This window comes from Puma concolor, chromosome D2 (genome assembly GCF_028749965.1).
Source record: "Puma concolor isolate L17-30 chromosome D2, mPumCon1.1.hap2, whole genome shotgun sequence".
Taxonomy (NCBI): Eukaryota; Metazoa; Chordata; class Mammalia; order Carnivora; family Felidae; genus Puma; species Puma concolor.
In genome coordinates this window covers 30,523,849-30,545,462 of record NC_141677.1, presented here as the reverse complement: position 1 = coordinate 30,545,462, position 21,614 = coordinate 30,523,849, and the positions used below count along the sequence as shown (strand labels likewise).

The window sequence follows — 21,614 nt, the reverse complement described above, 5'->3', positions numbered from 1 at the left end:
AAATTAAAAAAAAAATAAAATTATATTGAAATCGTTAAGTTGCTTTTAAGAATATTAAAAACCAGCAACAGGGGCGCCTGGGTGGCGCAGTCGGTTAAGCGTCCGACTTCAGCCAGGTCACGATCTCGCGCTCCGTGAGTTCGAGCCCCGTGTCGGGCTCTGGGCTGATGGCTCAGAGCCTGGAGCCTGTTTCCGATTCTGTGTCTCCCTCTCTCTCTGCCCCTCCCCCGTTCATGCTCTGTCTCTCTCTGTCCCAAAAATAAATAAAAACATTGAAAAAAAAAATTAAAAAAAAAAAAAAGATTAAAAAAAAAAAAAAAAACCCAGCAACAAACCTTGGTGATTTTTGTATCCTTATGTTAAGTAACAAAATTCAACTGAAAAAATTTGAGGATCATGTTGGCTTTATTCAACAATTCTTGCATTGGGTATCATCCCATCTAGTAAGTAGAAAGGAGCTCTGAGGTGTACAAAATGGAAGGCTTCTACAGGCAGAAGGGGAAAGGTATAAAGAAATAGTGGGCACATTCCTGGAGAAGGTTGAAACTGCAGTTAGGTTAAGTATTAAGACCTGGTTTGGTGACATGGACTTAGCACAAGTGGCTCCATTTTGGGCCTTCTTTTTTGTTTCTAAATCTGCTATTTCCTTAAAAATTTTTTTTCTTAATGTTTATTTATCTTTAAGAGAGAGTGCAAACAGAGGAAGGGCAGAGAGACAGGGAGACACAGAATTCAAAGCAGGCTCCAGGCTCTGAGCTGTCAGCACAGAGCCCAATGCAGGGCTTGAACCCACAGATTGGGAGATCATGACCTGAGCCAAAGTCAGCCACCTAGGTGCCCTATAAATCTGTTATTTCTTTTTAACATTTGTTAACAGATTTGTTTTTCTTTAGGAAGGTTTAATTGATTGTTCAAATTTAAAAGAAATATACCATATAAAAGTATGGTAAAATAAACTGGCTAAAAAAAAATTGTGAAACTAGATAATGAGTTTAGCCTTCCAATAATCATTGGCATCATTTTTTGCCAATGATTATGTACAATTAGGTTATGCCAGTTCCTGTGTGACTCATAGTCTTGCAACTTTTAGGCTGATGCCCTGTTTACCTTTTACAGATTTCTGAATATACTCATTTTTTTACCAAATCATCATTTTGCCACTTTGTTAATTCACAGTTATTTTATGTTAAGTCACCCAAAGCCAGTAAGAAGACAACTAAAAGATTTGGAACATTGTGAGAGGGAAAGAAGAAATAAATGGAGTCAGAGAGCAAATTGGAGAGGCAAGACCAAAGTGATACCGATTAGGGAAGAGGAAAAAAAAGTTGTAAAAATTAATAGAAGTGGTAAAAATAAAATGGATACTGACGAATTGGGAAAATCTTAGCAAAATCTGATGTTTAGCCAGGTTGTGTTATGTCAACACAATCAAGCCTTAAAATGGTCAGCCCTTTGGGGCGCCTGGGTGGCGCAGTCGGTTAAGCGTCCGACTTCAGCCAGGTCACGATCTCGCGGTCTGTGGGTTCGAGCCCCGCGTCAGGCTCTGGGCTGATGGCTCAGAGCCTGGAGCCTGTTTCTGATTCTGTGTCTCCCTCTCTCTCTGCCCCTCCCCTGTTCATGCTCTGTCTCTCTCTGTCCCAAAAATAAATAAACGTTCAAAAAAAAAAAAAGAAAAAAATTAAAAAAAAAATGGTCAGCCCTTTGATTCTCTTCTTTGTTAAAACTTCTTAATATGAAATACACCAATAAAGATGGAACTAGTTTATAGAGAATCTCTCCTAATTTTATTTTCTAAAAATTTCCCTTGCAAAATCTTTATCACAAGCTGTAAAAAAAATTAAGCCAACTTGCAAAAACATATAGTTTTATAAATATCTGGATAATAAGGTATTTGCTGTGACTTTAATGTTACTGCCAAACCTTGTCTCAGGAACATCACCTTTGTACTATATTAATTTAGATGCAGCTTAAAAGACACCATTTAGGAAAGTCACTGCCTTGCCAGGCCTAGGTGGCTGACTTGAATAGCGATAGGTAACATATAAATATGTTACATAGTTTGAAAATGAATGGCTTGAAACAAATAGCACAGATAAAGAAAGAGCTCACAAATCAAACTGCTACAGTGGGGAATTGACAGTTCTAATCACTGGACTGGTGGAATTTCTGAATAAAAAGTTAAGTATAGAAATTACTAAGCAAATGTTTAACAAGAAAACAAAATTACAAGAAGCAACCTATGTCATGATGTGAGTCAGAAAACTTTGTTTCAAATCCTACTCTGTGATACAGAAACTATATGAATTTTGTCAAGTTACTTAACTACTTTGAACCTCAATTTTTTCATTTGCAAAGCAGTAATAATAATATCCATCTTCTACCTGGTAGGATTGTTGGTGGTGTTTGGCATGTGAGGATTAGAGGTGGTATTTATAGAGAGCCTGGTATGGTGTGCTTGGCACATAGTGGCTAGTTTTTATTGCTATGGGCAAACTAAAGAAAGGAAGGTTTAAAATATCACTTATAGCTAAACTACAGATATGGTAATCATAAATCAGCCTTTCTTGGGGCACCTGGGTAACTAGGTCTGTTAAGTGTCTCTAGATTTCTGCTCAGGTCACGATCTCAGGGTTTATGGGTTTGAGCCTTGTGTCCGAGCTGTCAGTGTGGAGCCTGCTTGGGATCCTCTCTCTCCCACTTTCCCTTTTGCTCTGCCTCTCCCCTGCTTGTGCACACTCTAACTCTCTCTCAAAATAAATAAATAAGCATCCTTTCTTAATAAAAACCCTCGAGAAAGTCGGGATAGAAGGAACATACTTAATGGAAAGAGCCCAAATGTCCATTAATGGATGAATGGATAAAGAAGATGTGATATTTATATGCAATGGAGTATTACTCGGCAATCAAAAAGAATGAAATCTTGCCATTTGCAACTACATGGATGGAACTGGAGGGTATTATGCTAAGTGAAATTAGTCAGAGAAAGACAAAAATCATATGACTTCACTCATATGAGGACTTTAGGAGACAAAACAGATGAACATAAGGGAAGGAAAACAAAAAAAATATATAAAAACAGGGAGGGGGACAAAACAAAAGAGACTCATTAGTATGGAAAACAAATTGAGGGTTGCTGGAGGGGTTATGGGAAGGGGGATGGGATAAGTGGGTAAGAGGCATCAAGGAATCTACTGAAATCATTGCTTCACTATATACTAACTAATTTGGATGTAAATTTTAAAACATAAAAAATAAAGTTTAAAAATAAATTAAAAAAAAAGAAGGAACATACTTAAACATCATAAAAGCCATTTATGAAAAGCCCACAGCTAATATCATCCTCAATGGGGAAAAACTGAGAGCTTTCCCCCTGAGATCAGGAACACGACAGGGATGTCCACTCTCACCGCTGTTGTTTAACATAGTGTTGGAAGTGCTAGCATCAGCAGTCAGACAACAAAAGGAAATCAAAAGCATCAAAATTGGCAAAGATGAAGTCAAGCTTTCACTTTTGGCAGATGACATGATATTATACAGGGAAAACCTGATAGATTCCACCAAAAGTCTGCTAGAACTGATACATGAATTCAGCAAAGTCACAGGATACAAAATTAATGTACAGAAATCAGTTGCATTCTTATACACTAATAATGAAGCAACAGAAAGACAAATAAAGAAACTGATCCCATTCACAACTGCACCAAGAATCATAAAATACCTGGGAATAAACCTAACCAAAGATGTAAAAGATCTGTATGCTGAAAACTATAGAACGCTTATGAAGGAAATTGAAGAAGATACAAAGAAATGGAAAAACATTCCGTGCTCATGGATTGGAAGAATAAATATTGTTAATGTTAATACTACCCAAAGCAATCTACACATTCAATGCAATCCCAATCAAAATTGCACCAGCATTCTTCTCGAAGCTAAAACAAGCAATCCTAAAATTTGTATGGAACCACAAAAGACCCTGAATAGCCAAAGTAATTTTGAAGAAGACCAAAGTGGGAGGCATCACAATCCCAGACTTTAGCCTCTACTACAAAGCTGTAATCACCAAGACAGCATGGTATTGGCACAAAAACAGACACACAGACCAATAGAATAGAATAGAGACTCCAGAATTGGACCCACAAACGTATGGCCAACTCATCTTTGACAAAGCAGGAAAGAATATCCAATGGAAAAAAGACAGTCTCTTTAACAAATGGTGCTGGGAGAACTGGACAGCAACATGCAGATGAATGAGACTAGACCACTTTCTTTCACCATTCACAAAAATAAACTCAAAATGGATAAAGGACCTGAATGTGAGACTGGAAACCATCAAAACCCCTAGAGGAGAAAGCAGGAAAAAACCTCTTTGACCTCAGCCGCAGCAATTTCTTACTTGACACATCTCCAAAGGCAAGGGAATTAAAAGAAAAAATGAACTATTGGGACCTCATGAAGATAAAAAGCTTCTGCACAGCAAAGGAAACAATCAACAAAACTAAAAGGCAACCAACGGAATGGGAAAAGACATTTGCAAATGACGTATCGGACAAAGGGCTAGTATCCAAAATCTATAAAGAGCTCAACAAACTCCACACCCGAAAAACAAATAATCCAGTGAAAAAATGGGCAGAAGACATGAATAGACGCTTCTCTAAAGAAGACATCCAGATGGCCAACAGGCACATGAAACGATGCTCAACGTCACTCCTCATCAGGGAAATACAAATCAAAACCATACTGAGATATCACCTCATGCCAGTCAGAGTGGCTAAAATGAACAAATCAGGAGACTATAGGTGCTGGAGAGGATGTGGAGAAATGAGAACCCTCCTGCACTGTTGGTGGGAATGCAAACTGGTGCAGCCGCTCTGGAAAACAGTGTGGAGGTTCCTCAAAAAATTAAAAATAGATTCACCCTATGACCCAGCAATAGCACTGCTAGGAATTTACCCAAGGGATATAGGAGTGCTGATGCATGGGGGCACTTGTACTCCAATGGTTATAGCAGCACTTTCAACAATAGCCAAATTATGGAAAGAGCCTAAATGTCCATCAACTGATGAATAGATAAAGAACTTGTGGTTTATATACACGATGTAATATTACTTGGCAATGAGAAAGAATGAAATATGGCTTTATGTAGCAACGTGGACGGAACTGGAGAGTGTTATGCTAAGTGAAATAAGTCATGCAGAGAAAGACATGTTTTCACTCTTATGTGGATCCTGAGAAACTTAACAGAAGACCATGGGGGAGGGGAAGGGGGAAAAAAGTTACAGAGAGGGAAGGAGGCAAACCATAAGGGATTCTTGAAAACTGAGAATAAACTGAGGGTTGATGGGTGGGTGAGAAGGAGGGGAAAGTGGGTGATGGGCATTGAGGAGGACACCTGTTGGGAGGAGCATTGGGTGTTGTATGGAAACCAATTTGACAATAAATTTCATATTAAAAAAATAATAAATAAATAAACTTTAAAAAAATAGATCAGCCTGGGGCACCTGGGTGGCTTAGTCAGTTAAGCGTCCGACTTTGGCTCAGGTCATGATCTCACAGTTTGTGGGTTCAGACCCCACCTTGGGCTCTGTGCTGACAGATCAGAGCTTGGAGCCTGCTTCAGATTCTGTGTCTCCCTCTCTCTCTGCTCCTTCCCCACTCATGCTCTCTCACTCTCAAAATAAATAACCATTAAAAAAAATTAAAAAAAAATAGATCAACCTTTCTTGTATGAGTCTAACCTGTTCAGACCATCATTAGGCTAATCTTGATCCAAAATACTGCTTGTGTTTAAATTAAATTCCAGAGGCACCTGGGTGGCTCCGTTGGTTGAGTGTCTTTCTCTTGATTTTGGCTTGGGTCATGATCCCAGAGTTGTGGGATCAAGCCTCTTGTTGGGTTCTGAGCTGAGCATGAAGCTTACTTAAGATTCTCTCTCTCTGCCCCTCTCCCTGCTTGCATACTCTCTCTCTCTCAAATTATAAATTAAATTCCATTACTTCACATATTATTCAAATTGACTTTCCCTTCATTGTCTAGAGGAATTTAATTTTTGTCATTCTCAAGAGAGAACTAAGGGTTGCGTGTGTTTGCATTGAAATATTACCTGTATATTAGCTGTGTAGGTTTTTAGCTCAGGTAATGTTTTAATCATCTAGATAGAGATGCTATGAAAGTTACCTAGATAATAACATAAGAACACTCTTTTCCAACTCCTGTATAAGGATGGCAAACTGATGTAGATTTTTTTTTAGAGAGCAGTGGAAGCTTTGAAAGTTAATATAGATTTAGGTGTGCGCTGATAAAAAATGGATACAAAATTACAGTAGCATTTGCTAAGTAAATGGGGTAAGATATGTCAGGTCTATTAAATAATATTAAACAGATACTAAAAAATAATTTGAAACTAAAAAGTTAAATTAGGGTGGGACGCCTGGGTGGCTCAGTCAGTTGGGCAACCGACTGCAGTTCAGCTCATGATCTTGTGGTCTGTGGGTTCGAGCCCTGTGTCTGGCTCTGTGCTAACAGCTCAGAGCCTGGAGCCTGCTTCAGATTCTGTGTCTCGCTCTCTCTCTCTTCTCCTCCCCCCTTATGTTCTATCAAAAACAAATAAACATTAAAAAAATTTTTAAGTTAAATTAGGGCAAGAAAATGGAAATTAAATAAAATCACTTTTACATTGTTGGCTAATCTGAGTCAAAGTTGTGGCATAAAAGTTTTATTTTTATTTGTTAAGACTAATAAAAAGATGAACTTACGTATTTTTATTTATTTTTTTGGGGGGGACAGATAGAGACAGAGCATGAACGGGGGAGGGGCAGAGAGAGAGGGAGACACAGAATTGGAAACAGGCTCCAGGCTCCGAGCCATCAGCCCAGAGCCTAACGCGGGGCTCGAACTCACGGACCGCGAGATCGTGACCTGGGTGAAGTCGGACGCTTAACCGACTGCGCCACCCAGGCGCCCCGAACTTATCTTATTTAAAAGATAGTATTAAAAGCCTGGGCGTGCCTGGCTGGCTCAGTTGGTGGAATGTATGACCCTTGATCTCAGAATTGTTAAGCTTGAGCCCCAAGTTGGGTGTAGAGATTACTTAAAAATAAAATCTTTAAAAAAAAAAAAAAGCCTATGTAGGAAAAGGAAGTCATGACAATACCTTGCACTCTCCCTTCCCAACCTGGGCCCAGAACGGCTCTGCAAAGAGGGATGGTGAAAATAAGGCTGTTCTGCTGACTACAAGGTAGTGACCAGAGAACACACCTTACCATCCACAAGTACATCCATGGAGTAGTCTTCAGGAAGCATGTGCCTCATGTACTCATAGAGATTCAGAAATTTTCCCTGAAGGAAATGGGAACTCCAGATGTACACATTGACATTAGGCCCAACAAAACTGTCTGTGCCAAAAGAATAAGGAATGTCCCTCACACTGTATTCAAGTGAGGTTGTTCAGAAGCTGTAATGAGGATGAAGATTCATCAAAGAAGCTATAGGTGTTGGTTACCTATGTAACAAGCAGGTAACCACTTTCAAAAATCTGTCACCACTTTTAAAAAATCTATCCAAACAAAAATGTGGATGAGAACTGACAACTGAGTGTCAAATAAAGTTATAAAACCTCAAGGAAAAAAAAAAGAGATAAAAAGTCAAATGAGAAAGAAGGCAAAATAACACAGAATGCTTTTTGTCCATGAAATGTTGGGGAAATTATCCAATAATTGAATATTCTGATTGTCTAATAATTATCTAATACTCTGAGAAGTCAGGAAAATAGGACTTTTATTCCAATGACTGACATTATAAATTGAAACAATCTTTCTGGAAGACAATTTTTCTATTAAAAGCCTTACTCTTTTACACCTGAAACCAATTTTACGTATGTTAACTAGTAGAATTTGGAAAAAAAAAAAAAAGCCTTACTCTTTGACCTAATAATTCTAATTTAGGAATTTATCCATAATGGAAAGGATAAGGATGCACAAAAATATTTAGTTATAAAATCATTTACCAAAACCTTGTTCACTATTACAATATTATATAACAAATAATGGAGCATGTATCAAATTAGGTTAGACAACCTAAATGTCTAAGAGGATTGTTTTAATAAATTTTGATACATCCAGGTGATGTTTTTCTCACATGGGAAGATGTTCATAATATAACATACAGTAGAAAAATTGGCTACAAAATAGAATTACATATTAAAATTATTTTTTAAATTTACTTTTTTTATTTTTTAGTAATCTCTACACCCAAAGTGGGGCTTAAACTCATGACCTGAAGATCAAGAGTCAAATGCTCTCCTGAATGAGCCAGCCAGCTATCCCAGAATTATACTATTATCATAATATATATGTGGGCGTGTGTTTACATGTGTAAATGCACATGTATAAGGGTTTGGGATATTATATATGTAGGTGGTTATTACTGGTGGATGAATCTGTATATGTTTAATTTTTATTATCTATTTTTAAAAATTTTTCTACACTGAACATACATTTCTTTGGTATTTTACAAAAATAGAAGATTCTTACAAAATCAAAAAAACTATTGAGAGTACATCAAAAAAAAAAAGCTTTTGGGGGCATCTACCTGGCACAGTCCATAGAGCCTGTGACTCTTGATCTTGGGATTGTGAGTTTGAGCTCCATGTTGGGTGTGGAGATCACTTAAAAATAAAATTAAAAACAATAAACAATAAAATAAAAAGCTTCTGCACAGTAAAGGAAACTATCAACAAAACTAAGACAACCTACTGAATGGGAGAAGATATTTGCAAATGATATATCCAATAAAGGGTTAGTATCCAAAATACATAAAGAACCGATACAACTCAACACAAAAAACACACCAAATAATCTAATTAAAAATTGGACAGAAGACATGAACAGACATTTCTTGGAAGAAGACATACAGATGGCCAATGGACACATGAAAAGATGCTCAACATCATTCATCATCAGGGAAATGCTAATCAAAACCACAATGAGATATCACCTCACATTTGTCAGAATGGCTAAAATAAAAAACTCAAGAGCGGCACCTGGGTGGCTCAGTCACTGGTTAAGAGTTCAACTCTTGGGGCGCCTGGGTGGCTCAGTCGGTTAAGCATCTGACTTGGGCTCAGGTCATGATCATGGTTCGTGAGTTCGAGCCCTGCATCAGGCTCTCTGCTCTCAGTGCAGAGTCTGGAGCCTGCTTCGGATTCTATGTCTCCTTCTCTCTCTGCCCCTTCCCCACTCATGCTTTGTCTTTCTTCCTCTCTCAAAAATAAACAAACATTAAAAAAAAAAGTTCAACTCTTGACTTCGGCAGGTAATGATCTCATGGTTCGTGGGTTCTTGAATTCAAGCCCCACATCAGGCTGTACACTGACAGTGCCAGAGCCTGCTTGGGATTCTATCTCCCTTTCTCTCTGCCCCTCCCTGACTCGTGCACACGTTCTCTCTCTATTGCTCTCTCTCAAAAACAAACAAACAAACAAACAAACAAACAAAAACAATATTGGCAGGGATGTGGAGAAAAAGGAACCCTTATGCACTGTTGATGGGAATGAAAACTGGTGCAGCCACTGTTGCAGGCCTCATGGAGGTTCCTGAAAAAATTAAAAATAGAATTATTATATGATCCAGTAATTCCACTATTGCATATTTACCCTAACAATACAAAGACATTAATTTGAAAGGACGATGCACCCCTACGTTTATTACAGCATTATTTACAGTAGCCAACTTAGGGGAGCAGCCCAAGTGTCCATCAATAGATGAATGGATAAAGAAGACGATAATACACATACACACACACACACACACACACACACACACACACACACACACAGAGTAAAACCTTGGTTTGTAAGCATAATTCCTTCTGGAAACATGCTTATAATCCAAAGTACTTGTATATCTCTCTCTTTCAAAATAAATAAAAAATAAACTTAAAAAACTTCCTTTGATAGGTAAACATCTCTTCATTTTAGGATTAGAGATAATACATAAAAAGTCAAATATCTTGCCTAGTGCTAGGAGATAGTTTTTCCTTTCTGGTATCTTTCCTGGAAGTAGACAAGAAATAGAATTTAAAAAAAATACTCATCATACACCTACACTGCACTGTTTTGGTGTTAATAATATAACTTCACAGTGGGAAGAATTTCGAAAGAGTTTACAAACTGACCCTTTGCTTGCAAGGTTGTTTTTCAACTGATAATATTATGATTTAATTCTATAAGTAATATCACTTTCGATTGCATTGGGTTTTCATCATAAGCATATTTTGAGAGCATTCTATTACATTTTTAAGTTTCTCCTTTTTTTTTCAGGTATGACAGCAGTTATCTGTACTTACCCACTTGACATGGTTAGAGTACGCCTAGCATTCCAGGTGAAAGGGGAACACACTTATACAGGAATTATTCATGCATTCAAAACAATTTATGCAAAGGTATTTCACATTTACTTTTCTTGTTTATATTGTGTCTTTTTTTTTTTTTTTTAAATAATGTGAGTTTTATGCCCAACATGGGGCTTGAACTCATGACTCTAAGACCAAGAGTCACAAGGTCTACTGACTGAGCCAGCCAGGTGCCCTTATAATGTGTCCTTATATATTTAGAAAAATATTTTGAAAGTTATAAGCTATTTTATTTATAGTTATTGATGTTAATAATGATTGTGACACATTTGTGTTTCAGGTTGGGTCCCAGAATAATTTTTTCATTGTAATGTATGCTTTTGCTTTTTGATGTTTATCATAATGAACACAATGTAATCTCACTTCTACTTTTTCTTCATTCAAAAGGAAGGTGGTTTCCTTGGATTTTACAGAGGCCTGATGCCCACTATATTAGGAATGGCTCCGTATGCAGGTATTTTCAAATTTGGCAGAATCTTGATCTTTCATTTTTTTCTAAGAATGATTTTTAAATTGTAGCATTTTGTATTTAAGCCCCAATTCCTTCAGGAATTATTTCTTTCCTCCCTAAGGATAAGCATTTGACTCAGCACCATAGTCCCTCCTTTCCCCAGTGATCTACAGTGCTACTGCCTTTTTTTTTTTTTTACAGTGCTACTTCTAAAAATAAGAATAAAGTGCAGTTTTATGCACTCTTTATATTTGGTAGGACAAGTCCATTTACCTTATGCTTTTTTTTTTTCCAGGAATGTAGGAACTATAGATATTCTGTTTCCTGCACATTTTAAAATCCATTTTGAAGTTGCACAAAAACACTTGTTGGGATTTTGAATGAAATTTTATACAGTTCCGGGACATTTTTGTTAGATATATTTATAGATACCATGTAAGCTGTGTTGTGTCTTTTAGAAAATTACATTTTTAGTTTATTACTTGATTTAATTTTATGATTTTATAGCTAGCCATTATCCTACTTGTTGGTATCATAGCCAGCCACTGTGTTACTTGCAGATGTTTTGGGTTTCCTATGTGGGCAATCGTATCCTGTCCACATGGTGTCTTTTTCTTATTTACATTCTAATCCTTATTTCCTTATTTATTTATGTTTATCTTCACTTACTGTACTATGCTAAGGACCTACAGTGCAGCAGTGAATAGAAGTGATGATAGTAGGCATTTTGGCTCATTAATTATTTTAAAGGGACTGTTTGTAATACTTCTTCATTTAGTTTAATGTTCATTTATGATGTTAAGGAAGTTTTGCTAAGAATTTTTATCTGATTTGGTGTTGAATTTTATCAGACACCCTCGCCTGCATTTATGGAGGTAATCATATAGCTTTCTCCTTTAATATGTTATTATGATAAATGATATTAATAGATGTTCTAAGATCAAGTCAAATTGGCTATGACATAATGACCTTTTTATATCCTGTTGGATTAAGTTTGCTAATTGTCTTTAGAAGTTATACATCTAGGGGCACCTGGGTGGCTCAGTTGGTTAAGCATCTGACTTCGGCTCAGATCATGATCTCCCCGTTCATGAGTTCCAGCTTTGGCCTAAGTGCTGACAGCTGGGAACCTGGAGCCTGCTTCGAATTCTGTGTCTCCCTTTCTCTGCCCCTCCCCTGCTGGCACGTTGTTTCTCTCTCGCTCAAAAATAAACATTAAAAAAAAAGAGAGAAGTGTGGTTTGGGTATCAAGGTTATATAAGTCTCGTAAATGAGTTGTAGAGTATTTCCTCATCTTCCATCTCTATAAGATGATTAGAATTATCTGTTTCTTGAAAGTTTTCTTTGTGGGTGATTTTTTAAATACTGGTTTAACTTCTTAAATGGTTGTAGGACCATTCAGATTTTTTATCTTTTGTGAACCATTTTTGGTAATTCATGCCTTTCTTTACCATTTTGAATTTGACCTTTTTGGATTAATTTTCAATTTTTTAGCAAAAGATTTCCCTTATTTCTTCATATCATTTTGACATCTACTCTATTGCCATGCTCCTTTTTTCACTTTTTTTTTTTTTTTTGATCAGTTATTTGATTTTGCAAAGAATCAATTTTGGCTTGTGTTTTTCTCTAGTCTACCTTTATTTTACCTTTCATTGATTCTTGTTCATTTCTTAATTATCTCCTTTTTCGTCATGTTTATTCTTCAGTTGGATGCTTACCTGTTTCATTTTCAACCTTTGGGTTTTTTTATTCCTAATGTGGGCTTCCTACCCACCCCCCGCCCCGCCATCATGCTTCAGCTGCATCCCATGAGTTTATTATTTTATTAATTGTTTTTTCTTAAAATTTGGAAATTTTGAAATGTATACAAAAGTAGACAATAGTATAATGAGCCACCATGCACCTATGACCTATCTTCAAAAGTTATCAACTCAGGACCAATCTTGTTTCATCTGTACCCTTAAATACTCCCTCCACTCCCATTCCAAATTGTTTTGTTTTTTTTTTTAATTTTTTTTTTTAACATTTATTTATTTTTGAGACAGAGAGAGACAGAGCATGAACGGGGGAGAGGCAGAGAGAGAGAGGGAGACACAGAATCTGAACCAGGCTCCAGGCTCTGAGCCATCAGCCCAGAGCCCGACGGGAGCTCGAACTCACGGACCGCGAGATCGTGACCTGAGTTGAAGTTGGACGGTTAACCGACTGAGCCACCCAGGCGCCCCTCATTCCAAATTGTTTTAAAGTAACTCCACAGTATCTCAGTATTCAGCTCTCTATGCTTTTTAATTTTTTTATTTTATTTTTTAAATGTTTTATTTATTTTTGAGAGAGAGACAGAGCACGAGTGGGGAAGGGGCAGAGAGAGAGAGGGAGAAACAATCTGAAGCAGGCTCCAGGCTGTCAGCACAGAGCCGGATGTGGTGCTCGAATCCACTAACTGTGAGATCATGACCTGAGCCAAAGTGGGACACCTAACCAATTGAGCCACCCAGGTGCCTCTCTATGCTTTTTTAAAAAGCATAACCACACACTATTATGAACTTTAAACATATTTTTTAAGTTTATTTATTTACTTTGAGAGAGAGAGCATGAGTGGAGGGGCAGAGAGAGAGAGAGAGAGGGAGAGAGAGAATCCCAAGCAGGCTCTGCTTGTCAGCACAGAGCCCCGATGTGGGGCTCAAGCTCATGGACCGTGAGATCATGACCTGAGCCAAAACCAAGAGTTGGACACTTAACCAACTGAGTCACCCAGGTGCCCATAAAAAAGTTTCTTAATATCATCTAGTATATTATCATTGTTCAAATCCCTGCCCCCTCCCCTTAACTCATAATTAGCTTTTGGACAGATCCAAGTTAATATTTGCCTAGTATATCTTTTTTCATCCTTTTATTTTTTACTTTCTCATATCTTTATGTTTTAGGTATTTCTTTTGAAATCATTATATAACTGGATATTGTTAAAAATCTGGTCTGTAAAATCTTTAGTTGCCAATTAGTTCACCTGATAGTTATTGTGATTATTGATACATTTGTACTTGTTTCTGTACCTTGCTATTTGATTTCCACTAGAGGCTTTTCTTTTTTATGTTTTAAAATATTTCTTCCTTGTTCACTTATTTTGCCTAACTCTTACCTGCTCTATTATAAATGTATAAATTTATTTGCCTCCTCCTATGTTGGTGGTTTTTAATTATGAACCCATTACTTGATCTGAATCTCTGAGTTTCAGACCCAGTGATTCCATCTTCTGTAGACCCAATAGCAAGATGCATCTCAATAGCTTTGCTGCTATTGGCATCAATATGAAAAGTCACTTCACTTCTTTCATGGGCCCACAACTCCCAAATGAGCTCCAGCTTCTGTTTTTAGAAGGTGGTGGTGCTGGGGTTCTTGGAGACTTTCTCATTCTTTTTGCAAGACCTGTAGCAATGACAAAGTCATTCAGAATACCTAGATTGCCATTATGCTGGAAGAAGAACTCTTTAATTTTTTGGTCTTATTTTCCTCTCTTTCTAAGTTTTTTGTTTTTAAAATATATTTTAACCTAGTTATAGTATATATATAATTTTGTTTCTTAATTTTTCCCCATTTCCCAAACACTTTTCACATATATCTGTACTCTTCACAAACATCATTTTATTAGTTGTGTCATATTTTCACTGAATACTATTCCACATTATTTAGGTATTTCTAATTTTTTTAATTTACATTTAATTTGCTACGAATTTCACCATTGTGAACTTTTTCAGATTTTAGATTCAGTCTTTAGTGTATGAATATATAAAAGTGTATGAATATTCTAAAATTGTATACTGTCATTTCAAAATACTATAAAGTTATAAGAATTTTGTATAAGGAATAAATGCATATTGAGGTATTTTCCTAGACTAAATTTTTGTTAGTGCTTATTTCTTATTAAGCATCAAGTATATTTTAAATATATTTTAAAATTTAGTAGATATCAAGGTATCTTGAATAATGCTTAGTTGATAGGATTGCTTGAATTCTATTCTTGATTTTGTTAATGTAAGACTTTAATGGGTCTATTATGCAATCATAAATGTTCAGCAAGCACTAAGTGCATATTATTGATAATTTAATATTTACTAGATTTCATGTGTTTTGTGATTCAATATGAACATTTATCTCATGGTTACCACTCTTCCTTGGGGACAAAATTAGGCACTGAGTTAAAATAACAATTTTTTGTCACTTCTGAATGTTTGGTTTGTATCTTATCACCATCATTGTTATTGTGAATTTAAGTTGTAGTATTTACTTGTAATTATTAATCATGAATTTAACTTTCACTGATGTGAAACCTTGGAAAACTACTTAATCCTATTAATATATAAGTTGGCATTTATACCCAACTACTGCCTTTATTCAGTAAATTGAAGTATAAGTGTATGAAAACCATAGCGATAATTGTTATAGGTATCTTGTTATCTTTAGGTTACTTATAAACATTAATTAAGCCTTTTTCTTTCAGAAATCAGGAAATGTATAGTTTGTTCTTTGAGTTAATTGGTTTTTATAAAGAATGGTATCTTTTCATGGTTCATGTAATCTTAAGCATCATGGTGAATTTATGTTTTGCTTTTCAGGTGTTTCATTTTTTACTTTTGGTACCTTAAAGAGTGTTGGGCTTTCCCATGCCCCTACCCTTCTTGGCAGACCTTCATCAGACAATCCTAATGTCTTAGTTTTGAAAACCCACATAAACTTACTTTGTGGTGGTGTTGCTGGAGCAATAGCACAAACAATATCGTAAGTTTCTTCATTAACTTAATCCAATCAAATTGCAGTTTTTCAATCTTGATTTTCAGCATTATTCATTTTATTTTTTATTATATATATATATATATATATTTACCACTTTGCAGATCTTTTTCTTTTTTAACTTTATTTTTTATTTTTTAAAATTTACATCCAGGGGCGCCTGGGTGGCGCAGTCGGTTAAGCGTCCGACTTCAGCCAGGTCACGATCTCGCGGTCTGTGAGTTCGAGCCCCGCGTCGGGCTCTGGGCTGATGGCTCAGAGCCTGGAGCCTGTTTCTGATTCTGTGTCTCCCTCTCTCTCTGCCCCTCCCCCGTTCATGCTCTGTCTCTCTCTGTCCCAAAAATAAATAAAAACATTGAAAAAAAATAAAAAATAAAATTTACATCCAAATTAGTTAGCATATAGTGAAGCAATGATTTCAGGAGTAGATTTTTTAATGCCCCTTACCCATTTAGCCCATCCCTGCTCCCTCTCATGTATATATATATATATTTAATGTTTATTTATTTTTGTGAGAGAGAGAGAGAAGAGAGAGAGAGAGGGAGAGAGAGAGAGAGAGAGAGAGAGAGAGAGGGAACGAGTGGGGGAGGGGCAGAGAGAGAAAATGACAGAAGATCCAAAGTGGGCTCTGGGCTGTCAGCAGAGAGCCTGATGCAGTTCGAACTCATGAACCCTGAGATCATGACCTGAGCCGAAGTCAGATACCCAACTGACTGAGCGACCCAGTCACTTCTCTTGCATTAAATCTTGAAGACCTCCTTTGTGTCAGACAATGTAGTAGGTTTTGGGACATTTGCTGAATATAGATAAAGGGATTGCTGTATTGTAATTGAAAAAGTAGCTTCAAAGGATTTCCCTAGTCCAAGAGAGATTGTGTAGATGAGATAAAAAGAGGCTGGAACACTAAGAAGCAGGAATTTTTCAGGAAGAAGAAGAAAAGCTTTCTGTGACTGAGGAGTATCCTGAAAAACAGGATGTAGTATTGTCACAAAGACGAAAAAGAGTATCCAATGGAAAAGAAAAATCAAAGTAATATAAGTACTGAAAAGTAAGGTGTTCATTGGATTTTACAGTCAAGGATTACTTGTGTGAAAGCAGATTCCGTATACTTGTGTGTGGAAGCAGATCATACGAGGTTGAAGGTAAAGAAAAAAGGTGGTGGTTTACTTTTGGCAATCTGGCTGTGGAACCTTGCTCATTTGTAGAAACATGATCACCTCTAGTTATTTTGATTCTCTTCTTGCTCCTACCTTTTTCTTTACTACTACTCACTTCCAATCTAGATCCTTAAAATCTTTTCTTTCTCATTTCTTTTCTTAAACTGTATTCTATACCCATTGACTCTTACCAGATCCAAAGGCTCCCTCTTAGTTCTTTTGCTTCCTTCCAATTGTTCTAGTTCCTTCGTTTTTGTAAATTTTTTTTAATGTTTATTTTTGAGAGAGAAACAGAGTGCAAGTGGGGGAGGGGCAGAGAGCTAGGGAGACACAGAATCTGAAGCCGACTGCAGGCTCTGAGCTGTCAGCACAGAGCCGGACGCAGGGCTTGAACTCACAGACCGCGAGATCATGACCTGAGCCCAAGTCGGACACTCAACCGACTGAGCCACCCAAGGCGCCCCTAGTTCCTTCAGTTTTGTAACAGTACCTCTCCTTGGCCATCTGCCTTCCCAACCCACCCACCCCCACCTTTTCAAGTATCTTACTGATTCATATCTTCCTCTTTCTTCCTATCCATGCTGATATTTTAAGGCGCAGCCTGGCTTTGGTCCTATGCTCTTCCCATAAATGTGTAGAATAGCTCATCTATCTTTATGGTTTCAGTGGTCACCTCTGCACAGATAACAAATTTTATTTAATTCTCCATTACTTCCTCTCCATTACTTCTGTATAGCAAGCTCTTAGATATTTCTGCTTGGACTTCTGCCATCAGTGCAAACTCCATAGTTCAGATATTAATTCCTTTTTTCCTCTTGGTGACAATCCTCAGCTCCCAGCTTTCTTATTTGTTATTGATAACCATTAATCTTCTAGCCCTAATAATACCTTGAAACCATTTTTCACATTGTACGTATCCAAATACTCACTATGTGTTACTGTTTGTTACTGTAGAACATTGCCTAGAATGCTATTTTCTTTCTTTCCCATTGTTCTTTCCCGTATTCTAATCCTTGTACCTTGTCTTCTTACATTCTCTCCCTTCTACTAACCAATTCCTTCTACTCACATATGTCTTTTCCGGCTTGGAAACTGAATCCTTCAGACTGAGGTTTTTGTTCCCTTGATTCCCATAAAATTTCTTCTTCTCACTACCCCATTAAAAAATAATTCCTAGAGATGCTATTGAAATGCATACAGAACTTCAATTATTGGTAATGCTATTTCTTAAGCTGTTTGGTTAAAAAAAAACATGTTTTTTAATTATTAAAAAAATTTTTTTTTACTGAGAGGCAGAGAGAGAGCACAAATGGGGGAGGGGCAGAGAGAGAAGGAGACAGAATCCTAAGCAGGCTCCAGGCTCCGAGTTGTCAGCACAGAGCCCGACACAGGGCTCAAACTCACAAACCTTGAGATCCTGACCTGAGCCGAAGTTGGACACTCAACTGACTGAGCCCCCCAGGAGCCCCACATGTTTTTTTAATTATAACATTTCATTATGAATATAAATATAGGCAGCTCTTCCTGCCCACGGGTCCTGTCCCCATGCTTTGATAAAATCACCTTTTTGCACACACACACAAAATATATATATATATATGTATGTGTGTATGTATATATATATATATGTATAATTATACAAATATATCATTATTTTTGTCATATATCACTTAAGTATGTATTAGGTACCATGGAGATCTTTGAATAGGAAAGTAAAAAGCAGCTTTGTGACACTTGAGAATGTAAGATTCAATTTTCTTAATGTTGGGATAACAATACCTATTTCATGCAATTATGAAGATGGAATGAGATAAATTACATAAATTGTTTAACTACATTGACAAGTAGTCAATATTAGCAAAATAAAAGTAATTTAAAAAAATCACCTGGGGTCCCACTCTTAAGAGAGATTCCTTTTGTATATTTCATTTCAGGCATTTTAATTTAATTTAATTTAATTTAATTTAATTTAATTTTATTTTATTTTATTTTATTTTATTTTATTTTATTTTATTTTAGTTAAGTGTACCTAATTTGAGAGAGAAACAGAGCATAAGCAGGGGAGGGGCAGAGAGAGAGAATCCCAAGCAGGCCCCACACTGTCAGCACAGAGCCCAATATGGGGCTCAGGCTCACGAACTGTGAGATCATGACCTGAGCTGAAACCAAGAATTGGACTCTCAACCAACTGAGACACCCAGGTGCCCCTCGGGCAGATTTTTTTTTAACAGAATTTTCTCTGTTCTCTAGATGCAGTATCTGTATTGTTAATTTTTGCCTTTAAGGAAAATTTTTTGTTGGTCTACTGTATACAAGGGGGCTTGCTGAATATTTTTAGAGTAGTGGTTCTTAACTAGAGGTGATTTTGCCTCCAGTGGACATTTATTAATATCTGGAGACAATTTTGGCTGTCACAGCTGGGGTTATGCTATTGGCATGGAGTGGGTAGAGGCCAGGGATGTGCTTAAACATCCTACATTGAATAGGATAGATCCTCACAATTAAGAATTATCTAACCTAAAATGTCAATAGTGCCGAAGTTGAGAAACCCTGTCCTAGGGTTCCAACAATGAAAAATACCCAGTTTGTTTCTTCAGAAAGTGGCACTGAATTTGGCCTTGAGGAATGAACTCTATATTGTGGTGATGAGAGAGAATCATCTAACCCAATAGAACCACATAAGCAAAGGCAAGACCTCTTTATTGCTGTTTGATTGTATTCATGTGCTTATGTCCTGACTCCTAAATTAGACAAAACAATAAAGGTATAAGAACACATTATTTCCTAGGGAAATAACATGTAGGACTTTGTATTCAATAATTGTTGAGTAGAATGCTAGAAATCATTTTTATATCCTTCTGCCTTTTTCTTCTTTTAGCTACCCGTTTGATGTAACTCGTCGGCGAATGCAATTAGGAACTGTTCTTCCAGAATTTGAAAAGTGCCTGTAAGTTTTCCATTTGTCATTGTTCCTTTTCTTTAGGAAATGTAATGTTTAAAGTAGGTATAGAGATAGGACTGTGGTCTTACCAGTAGTTCAGATCTTCCATAGTATCCTTTGGTAAATTTACAAACTTTCAATCTAGTCCCAATCCATATATATATATTATCACTTCTATATATATATTTAATGTTTATTCATTCTTTTTTAATTTTTTTTAACGTTTATTTATTTTTGAGACAGAGGGAGACAGAGCATGAACAGGGGAGGGGCAGAGAGAGAGGGAGACACAGAATTGGAAGCAGGCTCCAGGCTCTGAGCCATCAGCCCAGAGCCGGACGCGGGGCTTGAACTCACGGACCGTGAGATCGACCTGAGCCGAAGTCGGATGCTTAACCAACTGAGCCACCCAGGCGCCCCAATGTTTATTCATTTTTGAAAGACAGAGAGACAGAGCACAAGCATGGGTGGGGCAGAGAGAGAGAGGGGGACACAGAATCCGAAGCAGGCTCCAGGCTCCAAGCTGTCAGCACAGAGCCTGACACGGGGCTTGAACTCAGGAACCGTGAGATAATGACCTGAGGTGAAGTCCAACGCTTACCTGACTGAACTACCCAGGCACCCCAAGTCCCAATCCCTATTAAAAATTTCACTTTAGGGGTGCCTGGGTGGCGCAGTCGGTTGAGCGTCCGACTTCAGCCAGGTCACGATCTCGCGGTCCGTGAGTTCGAGCCCCTCGTCAGGCTCTGGGCTGATGGCTCGGAGCCTGGAGCCTGTTTCCGATTCTGTGTCTCCCTCTCTCTCTGCCCCTCCCCCGTTCATGCTCTCTCTGTCCCAAAAATAAATAAAAAACGTTGAAAAAAAAAAAAAAAAATTTCACTTTAGGGGCACCTGGCTGGCTCAGTTGGAAGAGTGTGTAACTCTTGATCTTGAGGTTCTGAATTTGAGCCTCATGTTGGGTGTAAAGATTATTTAAAAGTTTGTTAAAAATTCACATTAGGGGCACCTGGGTGGCTCAGTTGGTCAAGTGTCAGACTCTTGATTTTGGCTCAGGTCATGATTTCATGGTTTGGGAGACTGAGCTCTGAGTCAGACTCTGCGCTGACAGCTCTGAGACCCACTTGGGATTCTCTCTCTCCCTCTGTCTCTGTCCCACCCTCACTCACTTGCACATGTGCTCATGCGCATTCTTTCTCATTCTCTCTCAAAAAAAGAAAAAATTTAAAAAATCACTTTAGAGCAGCTTGGTTAAATAGAAATATAATGTGAGCCACTTATATAATTTAAAATTTTCTGGTAGCCACATTAAAAAAAAAGTATAAAAAAACAGATGACTGTTTTAAAATATTTTAATTTAGGGGCACCCGGCTGGCTCATTGTGAGGAGTATGCAACTCTTGATTTTGGGGTTGTGAGTCCGAGCCCCATGTTGGGTGTAGAGATTACTTAAATAAATAAACTTAAAAAAAAGTTAAATATTTTAATTTAACCTAATATGTCAAAAATATTATCACTTCAACATCTCAAGACTTTGCATCCTTTTTTTAATACTAAGTGTTTGAGGGGCACCTGGGTGGCTCAGTCAGTTAAGCCCAGACTTTGGCTCAAGTCATGACCTCACGGTTCGTGGGTTCGAGCCCCACATCCGGCTCCGTGCTGACAGCTAGAGCCTGGAGGCTGCTTCAGATTCTGTGTCTCCTTCTTTCTCTCTGCCCCTTCTTGGCTTGCTCTCTCTCTCTCTCTTTCTCTCTCTCAAAAACAAATAAACATTTAAAAACATTAAAAAAATAAAGAAACTAAGTGTTTGAAATCCAGGGTGTATTTAATACTGACAGCACATTTCAATTTGGACTTGCCACATTTTAAGTGCTCAC

General features: G+C 37.3%; 1 protein-coding gene across 2 annotated transcripts in view; it reads left to right on the top strand.

Annotated features, from left to right (window-relative positions):
• The window catches only part of SLC25A16 (solute carrier family 25 member 16), a 53,903-nt gene that overhangs the window by 29,451 nt on the left and 2,838 nt on the right, over positions 1 to 21,614 (top strand). For both annotated transcript variants that reach the window (XM_025917706.2, XM_086679878.1), the window contains exons 5-8: positions 10,316 to 10,437; positions 10,795 to 10,861; positions 15,469 to 15,631; positions 19,679 to 19,747. In XM_025917706.2, coding sequence (XP_025773491.1) covers positions 10,316 to 10,437; positions 10,795 to 10,861; positions 15,469 to 15,631; positions 19,679 to 19,747 — 421 coding nt within the window. The remainder of the gene's footprint in view (positions 1 to 10,315; positions 10,438 to 10,794; positions 10,862 to 15,468; positions 15,632 to 19,678; positions 19,748 to 21,614) is intronic.